General features: G+C 41.6%; 1 protein-coding gene and 2 long non-coding RNA genes across 3 annotated transcripts in view; 1 reads left to right on the top strand and 2 right to left on the bottom strand.

Annotated features, from left to right (window-relative positions):
* Positions 1 to 228: 228 nt before the first annotated feature.
* The window catches only part of LOC111964229 (neuronal migration protein doublecortin-like), a 74353-nt gene continuing 62910 nt past the window's right edge, over positions 229 to 11671 (bottom strand). Inside the window, 2 exon segments of the mRNA XM_023988035.2 lie at positions 229 to 2619; positions 7493 to 7635. Coding sequence (XP_023843803.1) covers positions 2563 to 2619; positions 7493 to 7635 — 200 coding nt within the window. The 3' untranslated portion in view covers positions 229 to 2562.
* On the bottom strand, positions 8804 to 10354 carry LOC139027776 (uncharacterized). The gene is made up of 2 exons (XR_011479936.1): positions 10303 to 10354; positions 8804 to 9631 (listed from the first exon to the last, which is right to left on the bottom strand). It is a non-coding gene; the product is annotated as an uncharacterized lncRNA (long non-coding RNA).
* LOC139027774 (uncharacterized) lies at positions 9521 to 11120 on the top strand. The gene is made up of 3 exons (XR_011479934.1): positions 9521 to 9597; positions 10305 to 10349; positions 11039 to 11120. It is a non-coding gene; the product is annotated as an uncharacterized lncRNA (long non-coding RNA).

Below are 11671 nucleotides of genomic sequence, written 5' to 3'. Positions count from 1 at the left end.
AAGAATCCACTGCAGCACAGCCTGCTTAGTTCACTAACCTAATAATGGTCAAAAACAGCTAGGACATGGACTGTCATGTGATTTCAACATGATGTATGGATATGACTATGTGTGGATATTGATGTATGGTAGTGGTTTGTATAAAACAATGAGACAGAAGTGGAGAACGGTGTTGCTCAGTTAAGACTGAGCTAACAGCCATCATTGGAATACAGCCAGAGGGAGAGGTGGAATACAACTCTTTTAATTGCAAAAGGGAATTGATTAATACATAGAACGAAGCACTGAAACAAGCCACTGTGACATTGCAAAAAACACCATCAAAGACATTGTACATTTCCCAGTAACCCAAGTCATAAAGAGAATAATACATTTGCATCATGATAAAGTTATTATCCTGGCAGTCTACAAACAATGAGAGTTCACACTGCGCTGACCGCAGCGCTACAATTCAAGACATTTAAAAATGCTTTACAGTTGGTTAACAAAGAACAAGTCTTAGTTTTCCTCTTTATTATTATTATTTTTTATCCCAAAAAAAGGCACCACTGGAGCTGAGAGGTGTTTCCCACCTCCTGTCTTACATGGTGACTGCAGCTTCACACAAAACAACTGACACTTAATGCTAAGCTGAAGAAAATCTGGGGCAAAGACAAAAGATATCAAACAGCTGGTGAGATAAAGTAGAARTGCACAAAAGAAAAACAAACTCTTAAGGTTTTATTTTACACAGTGTTGATTCCCGGACGGGGTAAAAGTGGACCTGCAGTTGGACTAGCTGTAGTGCTGACATCACAATGACATCACCCTGCAGAAGGAGGGTGGGAGGAGTCTAGTTGCTTGGCTGCTCAATTGGGTCCAATTTAGATGATTATTTCTGCAGAGTCAGGTAGATCCAGAGAGAGGGGCACACCTGACATACGTAATACATAGTCTGTCTACCTAATAGACTAGTATGTCACTATTCCTTGCGATGACTGCCACAGAAAAATGTCCCTGTATGCCTGCACTAATTCACTTTCCATTACACACTGTGTCCATCAGATTTAATTGGACATTCTCTCCAGGAACATGACATTATTATAACCATTCATGTGTTATTGTTTTAGACATATACGTATATTACTTAGAACATCATTTTATCAACAATAAAATTCAACTTTTTTTTTGAACAAATCCAAAAATGCAATTTCCTCCTATCTAAAAATGTTGTATTCAATCATTAAGCACTAAGAAAAAAATAAACAAGATTTAGCCATGCAAAATGTGAGAAGCTCTACATATTGTTTTTCTATGCTGGTGAAAATCTATTTCCCCTATATGGACATGGTCTGGTCAGATTGGACTAATGGGAGGTCCCAGTAACATACAGACAGTACATGTAGCCTACACGTATGACTACTGGGGCATTACAGATTATCTACATTTCAGATTTCCACATTGCTCATTTATTAAAAACTTGCCTCAATATAGTACACCTGGCTTTATCACATGAACATTAAAGTCTCCTTAAAATCAGTTTGAAAAAGGAGGAAAGATAATCATGCTAAAATAGACTTAAAAATCCTAAACCCTTTTTTAATAAAAAAAGATGTGCTTGTTTGTTTTAAAAAAAGGGCCAAATTTTCTGGCTTTGGTTGGTTGGTTGGCTTCTACACACTAAGAGGACTTCTCCCCAGTACTCCTACTCTAACGCTTTCAGAGCTTCTTGGCTCCTGTGCCTTGCAGTTTTTTCCCCCTCATAGATAGATGAAAAACATGTTATGTTGATTCAACGTTTGGCAGACATTGTATTGACGTTCGATGGAAGCATGAATGTTAGGCATTAGCTGGGATGTAGCGATGGCTATACACAGTATTTACAGCAGATGAAAAGGACATTCACATCTCATGGCTAAAGAGCCTTCCCCTAAAAATGTTCATTACTTTAACACCTTGAACCATAGCACAGAAAGAGAGATGGACACAGAGGGACATTATTAAAACTTTGACTCAAGTCTGACTACTACACCCCTGGATAAATAGTCCATTTGCTGCTTGGAATTGTTCACTTGAATTTGGAAAATGTGTTGTTTGCACTATATCAGAATGCATGGTTTTCAAGTTAAAAAGACACTGTAGATATATTGTGGAAACTGCTTTTTTGAAATTGCTTGTAAATAAATGATGTGCTCTCCTTTGAAAGTATAACAATAAACATGTAATAGTGAACTTTCACACAATATAATGATTTGGTGAATTTGTTAGAGGCGGTAATTCGTACATCATTGTCGTATACGCCCAGCATATACATTCTTAACAACATAGGGTATAAAAACATGATCTAGTCGTGAATTCTCAAGCAGCAAAAGGTGGAACAGCCGTGGTGGCCAAGGCCAGGTAGACTTAACMCGTGGCACCAGGGAGAGATCAAATGGAGAAGTCCTCCAGGAACACTAGAGGGCGCTGGCCGTTAGTGAAGGTGGAGAGCATCAGAGATACATCTGAGTGGTAGGTAGGCCTGGGTGAGACAGGCAGGCAGCAGCAGCTGACTGACAGACAGAGACAGACAGACAGGAGGCTCTACATAGACTCGCCAAGAGAATCATCATCATCCAGAGATAGGGGCAGGTAAAGATCCTACAGGGAAAAACACGGAGGATCATTATCTGAATGAGCTGGGGCAGGGGTTTTCAAACTTTTCTTGCCCAGGGACCCCCATCCAGGCAAACCGGCAGACCAGGTATATATTAACAAAAAAATAAATAAACACATCTTGTCTTATCATCAGATGAATGATAATGGCAAGTAGAAGTAATCAACATTTTATGAATTTATTTGGTAGACAGTTTCATTATTATGACCTCCCCACAGTTCACTAGAAGAGAAAGTGGAGACTAACAGTCTATTAGCTAGAAAGGTAAAGGTATCTTGGCGCCATAGAGAACATTTGCTATGATAAAGCACATTCTGCAATTCTACCCATTTTCCCATGGCGCTGAGAGACAATTCTGATGTATTTAAAGCTAATTTCCTGCAATTCTATGCATTTTGCCATGGCTACTGCGGTGTTCCTCTGCCGAAACAATATAAAATAATATATGGYCTTGTGCCCTGAAAACCTGGATTTTGGAATTTTCGATTCTCCCTGACAAACCATGTTTCCATCTACAGTTTTTATGCGAGTCAAGTCATACCGTATGAAAAAAAAATAACGAGAGTTGTGATGGAAACAGGAACGGTCGGTACAATTACATAACATGGGGTATCTTTTGTGACTAACTATTATTATACATTTTTTGCTTTAATATTGCAGATACAGTGCATTCAGAAAGTATTCAGACCCCTTGACTTTTTCCACATTTTGTTTCATTACAACCTTATTCTAAAATGAATGAAATAACCCCCCCCCCTCACCAATCTACACACAATACCCCCAAAACATTTTTTTTATTTGTGCAAGATTATTTAAAAAAAACTGAAATATTACATTTACATAAGTATTCAGACCCTTTACTAAGTACTTTGTTGAAGCACCTTTGGCAGCGATTACAGCCTTGAGTCTTCTTGGGTAAAAACCTACAAGCTTGGCACACCTGTATTTGAGAAGTTTCTCCCATTCTTCTCTGCAGATTTTCTTAAGCTCTGTCAGGTTGGATGGGGAGCGTCGCTGCACAGTTATTTTCAGGTCTCTCCATGTTCCAATCGGGTTCAAGTGCGGGCACTGGCTGGGCCACTCAAGGACCTGTCCCAAAGCCACTCATGCGTTGTCTTGGCTGTGTGCTTAGGGTCATTGTCCTGTTGGAAGGAGAACCTTTGCCCTAGGCTGAGGTCATGAACGCTCTGGAGCAGGTTTTCATCAAGGATCTCTCTGTACTTTTCTCCATTCATCTTTCCCTCAATCCTGACTTGTCTCCCGGTCCCTGRCGCTGAAAAACATCCCCACAGCATGCTGCTGCCACCACCATACTTCACCGTAGGGATTATGCCAGGTTCCCTCCAGACGTGACGCTTGGCATTCAGGCCAATGAGTTCAATCTTGGWTTCATCAGACCAGAGAATCTTGTTTCTCATGGTCTGAGAGTCTTTAGGTGCCTTTTGGCAAACTCCAAGCAGGCTGTCATGTGCCTTTTACAGAGGAGTGGCTTCAGTCTGGCCACTCTACCATAAAGGCCTGACTGGTGGAGTGCTGCAGAGAGTGTTGTCCTTCTGGAAGGTTCTCCCATCTCCACAGAGGAACTCAAACTCTGTCAGAGTGGCCATCGGATTCTTGGTCACCTCCCTGACCAATACCCTTCTCCCTCAATTGCTTAGTTTGGCTGGGCAGCCAGTTCTTCCATTTAAGAATGATGGAGGCCACTGTGTTCTTGGGGACCTTCAATGCTGCAGACATTCTTTTGGAACCCTTCCCAAGATCTGTGCTTCGACAGAATCCTGTCCAGGAGCTCTACGGACAATTCTTTTGACCTCATGGTTTGGTTTTTGCTCAGACATGCACTGTCAACTGTGGGACCTTTATATAGACTGGTGTGTGCCTTTCCAATTCATGTCCAATCAATAGAATTTACCACAGGTGGACTTCAAGTTGTAGAAACATCTCAAGGATGATCAATGGAAACAGGATGCACCTYAGCTCAATTTTGAGTCTCACAACAAAGGGTTATATTCTAGATTCTTCAAAGTAGCCACCCTTTGCCTTGATGACAGCTTTGTACACTCTTAGCATTCTCTCAACCAGCTTCATGAGGAAAGCTTTTCCAACAGTCTTGAAGGAGTTCCCACATATGCTGAGCACTTGTTGGCTGCTTTTCCTTCATTCTGTGGTCCAACTCATCACAACCCACCTCAATTGGGTTGAGGTCYGGTGATTGTGGAGGCGAGGTCATCTGATGCAGCACTCCATCACTCTCCTTATTGGTAAAAATAGCCCTTACACAGCCTGGAGGTGTGTTGGGTCATTGTCCCAAATGATAGTCCCACTAAGCGCAAACTAGATGGGATGGCGTATCGTTGCAGAATGCTGTGGTAGCACTGGTTAGTGTGCCTTGAATTCTAAATAAATCACAGACAGTGTCACCATCACACCTCCTCCTCCATGCTTCATGGTGGGAACCACACATGCSGAGATCATCCGTTCACAACTGCATCTCACAAAGAAAGACACTGCAGTTGGAACCAAGGATCTCAAACTTGGACTCATCAGACCAAAGTACAGATTTCCACCAGTCTAATATCAATTGCTCATGTTTCTTGGTTGAGAGAATGCCAAGAGTGTGCAAAGCTGTCATCAAGGCAAAGGGTGGCTACTTTGAAGAATCTCAAATATAAAATATATTTTGATTTGTTTAACACTTTTTTGGTTAATACATGATTCCATATGTGTTATTTCATGTCTTCAGTATTATTCTACAATGTAGAAAATAGTAAAGGTAAAGAAAAACCTTGGAAGGAGTAGGTGTGTCCAAARGTTTGACTGGTACTGTATGTATGAAATTTGTTTTGATTTAGAATGGACCATTATCATGCACCTGTATCGAAACAGGCTCAGGGAAAAAAATACAAGCATCCTCCATTTGCACTTAAATAGCAAATGGAGGATGCTTTTCCCAATGGTTTATTTTCATGCCAGCCAGGTAGGCTATACTCCTTGTCATGTCTACTCCCGCTCCTTCCCTCCGGCGTTCGACGTCGCCGGTTTACTAACCACCGGTCCTGGCATTCATCGTTACACGCACCAGGCATTCATCATTAGGCACACCTGGACTCCATCACTTCACTGATTACCTCCCCTAAATCTGTCACTCCCTTAGTCAATACTGCCTGGGGAATGGAACTGTGTGTTTCATGTTTATACGCTACTCGTGTTTGTTATATTGTTCTCTGTTTCCTTTATTATTAAACTCACCACCTGCACGTGCTTCCCTACTCCCAGCGTCTACGTTACACTCCTGTTGTAAATATAAGCAATGTGCTTAATTTCAGGAAAGTTGAGAAATAAATATACTAGGCCTAGCCTATAGAAAGCTGATGGGATCCTCCTCTTTTTATTAGAGGCCATCACTCCGTTTTCTCCTGTAATTGCATAGCCTATAGAAATGTTGCGCAACATGAGCTCATGGGCTCTCATGAAGTGTTTGATTAGATTTTTGATTACATTTGCATCGATGTTGGAGTGATTAGAGGGGCAAGAGAGTGCTGAGTACCAGGCAGTAGCAAGTTTGGTAGGCTACTAACGACCAGCAGCAGCATCAAAGCTTGGAGAAGCCTAATTACCGAGACTAAACGGTCATGTGGAATTTGACTGCCTTCATGACTCGTGACCGCGGTAATATGGTCACCGCAACAGCCCTAGTCCTCCCACTACGACTCTGGAAACAATGCAGTTTATTAGGCTACAGATTAAATAACTTATGATAAACTTCACAGGGTGGMGAAAGTGCACAGTAATCTTAATTATCTTTTCCAATAAATATCSAGGGTCTGATTCRGGTGACATGATGATCGATGCTTGACTGCCGTTTGACAAATAKAAATATTCTCCATAATAATCTCATCATGTAGACAAGCATGGCACACCCTACTGTATCTGCAAGCCATTGGCTAAAGCCCCAAGAACAGAGTAGACACATTTGCTATTTAACGCAACAGTTTTTGTGACAAAACTATCGGTAGAGCTGAAAATGTATTTGGTACATGAAAACTTAAGCAAAAAAGTACTTTGTGTGCACTACATCATCACYCTCTGATTTCTATCTGCAACAAGTCTGTTTGGTGGAAACACACCACTGCTGGGAAAGGTGTATATTTTCTTTATGCGGATTTTAGAACATTCACATGAAAATCTGTCGCCAATTGAGCGGAAACCTAGCTAGTGTCTAGCTTTAATTTGATTGTTAGTTCTCAAAGATGGTATTAATTCTTCTTTGATCTGGTCTTGGTGGTTTAAGTTGACACTTTTCCATCCTGAAAATTGCCCACTTAGACTAAGACTAAGAATTTTCTATACAGAAGAAAACCTGTAATTGGCTCCAATGATGTCATTTTGCTGTAATTTCCTCGATATCAAATGGGTAGTTCAAGATAGCCATTTATCTACTTCCCTAGAGTCGGATGAACAGAAACAGCTAGCATGCTAACTGTTCCTGTAGACTTCCAGTCATTGCACTAACGCTAGATAGCATTGGCTTGTGAAACTACCTCTAACTTCCTTCATATGGGAAGCAGATACATAAAATAAAAATGTTAAAAATCAAAAAAAATTGCGGACCCCCTGAGTACTTCAGCGGACCCCGTGGATCCTCGTTTGAAAACGCCTGAGCTATGGGACAGATCCTGTTCTATGAGTTCTGAGCTGAGCTATGGGACAGATCCTGTTCTATGAGTTCTGAGCTGAGCTATGGGCTTATAGGTGAAGTATGAGAGAGATGAAGAGAGAAGGCAGTATGAGGGAGAACAGGGAAAGAGAGAGAGGGGGGAAGAGAGGGAGGGATAGATAGTGGAGAGGATGGGGTACCTTCTGCTTGCGGTGGATGCCTGGGCTGTTGGGGGTGGAGGTGGGGGACTGCTTGCGGTGGATGCCTGGGCTGTTGGGGGTGGAGGTGGGGGACTGCTTGGAAATTGGGGTAGAGAGCTGGCTGCTGGAGCCCGTCCCGTTGGCTGTGAGAACCCAGACAGAGTGAGAAAGAAAAGGTGTAAAGAGAATAAGAGAAAGAGAGAGAAAAAGAGAGAGACCAGTGAATTAGATTGTGTAAGACCTGTGTGCCAGGAGTAATGTCTGTCACAGCCAGAAGAGGTCTGGCCACTCCTCAGAGCCCGGTTCCTCTCTGGGGTTTTTCCTAGATTCCTGCCTTTCTAGGGTGTTTTTGCTAGCCACTATGCTTCTACATCTGCATTGCTTGCTCTGTGGAGTTTTAAGCTGAGTATCTGTATAGCACTTTATGACAACTGCTGATGTAAAAAGGACTTTATACAATACATTTGATTGATTCATTGAGTGCTTGGCCCTCACTTGGCTGTGGACAGAGTCTCTCTGGGCGGCTGACTGACTGAGTCCCTGTTTGTTCCTCTCTGCCGGGGGACATTTGGCCATTACTCTACAGCCCTTTCAGGTTGCTAAGATACCCCTGGCCTAGACAGTGTTTACATCAGAGTGGTGTGATGTCGTAGTTTGTGGAGCAAGACTTTTTAAAAGAGCAAAACTGAATCCCGAAGGAAAGACTAAAACAGATGGCCACTCTCTCTTCCAGGCTGGTAACAGGTACAGTAGCACKAGAGCAGAGCTTCGCAGATGAAGCCAACTTCAATTCCATAAAGCTCATATCTTCATCCAGATCTAAAATGTCTATTTAACTAAAACCAGACAACCAGAACTAAAAAGCCAAGAATGAATGATATGAAAGCAGTATGGACAGAACTAGGTTGGGAAGGCAATGAAGATATGGACTATTCTAGTCCATGCCTATGTAAACAGTATAACTTTAGTACGTCCCCTCGCCCCGACCCGGGCGCGAACCAGGGACCTTCTGCACACATCAACAACTGACACCCACGAAGCGTCGTTACCCATCGCTCCACAAAAGCCGCGGCTCTTGCAGAGSAAGGGGCAACACTACATCTAGGTTTCAGAGCAAGTGACGTAACTGATTGAAACCCTAGTAGCGCGTACCCGCTAACTAGCTAGCCATTTCACATCCGTTACACCTATTTCAGAAGATTGGTCTATGGGTGTATATACTGTAAAGCAGTATAACGACCAGGAGATTAACTTTTCCTGTCACATACAGACAACTTTTAGTCTGATTCCAGGGGTACACAGAAACATGCATCATAGAAAACCTGGATTTTATTTCAAATGAAGAAAAATAACAAAAAATGTGCAACAKAACTAAACAAACAAACAAAACAGCCAAAACAATGAAATACCAAACAAAAACAGTGTGATGATGTCCTTCAAAACCAAACTATTTTGATAATGTGTCTGACTGCAGTGTAAAATTGGGGCCTCTGTTGAGGCTGTAAAAATCTTTTCATTGAGACATTTGTCTTACGTTCTCCTGCTCATGACGTGGCTGCATCAGATCAAATGAAACAGGCCAACACTGGTACCCTCTACCCCTGTCTCTACCCTGTGTCCCCCCACCCATCCTGATTCCATCACCCACCCGGGTGGCTACTCCACCCTCATCACAATAAAGAGGCTGGTTAACCTTGGAAACATTAGAAGGACTAGCCACTTGGCTGTCCATCTGCTGCCTTCACAAGCCACGGGCCCCGCCGGTACGCACTGAAATATTAAACGTAACACAACATACTTAATGGAGGTGCACAAATTGAGATAAAATATCCAACGTTTGATCAGTGAGTTCAGTCTGAGCCAGCACCTCACTGTGGAGRGACATCAGACCAGGGAGCATGCAACACCAAACCAATCAGTCGGCGTGACATCAGACCAGGGAGCATGCGACACTAAACCAATCAGTCGGCGTGACATCAGACCAGGGAGCATGCGACACTAAACCAATCAGTCGGCGTGACACATGTCAGCAAGGATAGCACCTTAATGGTGTCTAGTATGTATAACAGGTCTAGTATGTATAACAGGTCTAGTATGTATAACAGGTCTAGTATGTATAACAGGCTATCTAAGATTTGTCTTATATCAGGTCTGGTATTATGACCCGCTCTGGAATGTATATTACAGGTCTAGTATATATATACAGAATCTAGTATGTAGTCGTCAATGGTGTAGTCTAATCGTATTAGGTTTTTACGAGTGTCTGGTATGTTAAGCAAACGTTCTGTATTATTGAACAAAGTCATAGTATTCATGGGGAGTTTCTAGTAATGCTTATAGATTAAACTGAGTTTCTTTAGGATAAGATATAACAGATCTGGTAATGTATAACATGTCTGTACGATATTACACTACAAAGGGATGGAGAAAAATAAAATAACGTTGCAAGGTTTGATGCTTTATAAGACAGGTCTGTATGTTAATAGGTATCTGTATGTATAGACAGCGTCTGGGTATGTATAACAATGTCTGTTATGTGACCTAAACTAAACAAGGTTCTGGTAGTATAAACAGGTGAGGTATGTATACATTCTAAGTATGGCGAACTACCGGAGTCTAAGTAATAAGATAACTTTCAAATAATCATCAGGTCTGGTATGTAAACCAGGTCTGGTATGTCTATGCACAGCTGCCTGGTATGTATAACAGGTCTGGTATGTTATAGTCAGGTCCTGGTATGTAAACCAGGTAGTGGTCTGGTAAAGTAACGAGGTTCTAGTATGTAATAGACACAGGTCTGGTAGTATAACAGGTCTGGTATGTATAACAGGTCTAGTAGTCATAACAGGTCTAGTATGTATACGGCACAGGTCTGTATGTCTAACAGTCTGGTATGTATTAGACAGGTCACGTATAGGTATTCGTAAAACAGCTAGTCTGTATGTATACAGGTCTATATTGGTGAGGACAGAAGTCTAGTATAGCTATCAATGGAAAACGGGGTTCTGAGATAAATAGATATAGAAATGTCTAGGGTATGGTCTTTCTCTCATAACCAACAGACGGACTCATAGAGATTAATGTCATAACTCAGGAATCTTAGGTTATCCGATTAAAGAAAAACGAGGTCTGGTATGTAAAGTAAGAACAGTTTTAGGTTGGTATATTTGTCGTTCTAGTTATAGTATAATAGGGCCTTTTTCCTCAGACTACAATGTATAACAGTCTGGTATGTATAACAGGTCTGGTATGTATACAGGTCTGGTATGCTACGTATGTATACAGGTTGGTATGATACTAAGAAACAGGTCTGGGTTATGATATAACAGGTCTGTATGTATGAACGTCCAGGATGTAAACAGGTCTAGTATGTAATACAGGTCTAGTTAGTTGTGATAACAAGGTGTCAAGTATGTCAAACAGGAATCTAGTTATGTAATAATGAAAAGTTTAGGTTATTATAACATGAGATTGGTAAATGTAAAAAGGTATCTAAGGTAGTTCCTAAAACTCAGGATCTAGGGTGAAGTAAGCAGGTCCTAGTAGTTAAAACAGGTCTAGTAGTTAAAGCAGGTCTAGTAGTTAAAACAGGTCTAGTAGTTAAAACAGGTCTAGTAGTTAAAGCAGGTCTAGTAGTTAAAGCAGGTCTAGTAGTTAGTGCTGAGGGAGATTGCTGCCCACTCCTGATTGTTCTCTTCAAATCTATGTCTATCTATCTTGTTGCCCCCCCCTCCCCCTTGGCACAGACAGCATATGTCACGGATTATAATACCTCCAAGCTCTAGAGACAGATGTGAGGTATTTACAATCTTCCACTACCTTTGTTTCCTTTTCATATTTAATATTTTCACCAATGCTTAAGGAAAGCAGATCTGGATTAGTATCATTTTGTAATTCATAATCTGCTCACATTATCCTGATCAGACAAAGGCTGGATTTTRTTGTGTCCCCATTTTGATTTGTTAGTGGGGGTATTGGGCAACACAGCTTGCAGAAAGTGTTGTGTTGAGGTTAGAGGGCAGTGCCCACCAGTAAACATTGTCTGCCTCATTGTCTCACTCACAGTATAGACAGACATGGCAGACGGAACAGACAACAACGGGAACCAGGGTTTAAACACCCTGACTGTGCAATCAAATCKTGGACAACAACATGCAAAATACAGACATACAATTCAGC

The sequence above is a fragment of the Salvelinus sp. IW2-2015 genome, linkage group LG5 (assembly GCF_002910315.2).
Source record: "Salvelinus sp. IW2-2015 linkage group LG5, ASM291031v2, whole genome shotgun sequence".
Lineage (NCBI taxonomy): Eukaryota > Metazoa > Chordata > Actinopteri > Salmoniformes > Salmonidae > Salvelinus > Salvelinus sp. IW2-2015.
Note: the sequence above shows the minus strand (reverse complement) of the source record. Positions and strands in the feature narration are given on the sequence as shown.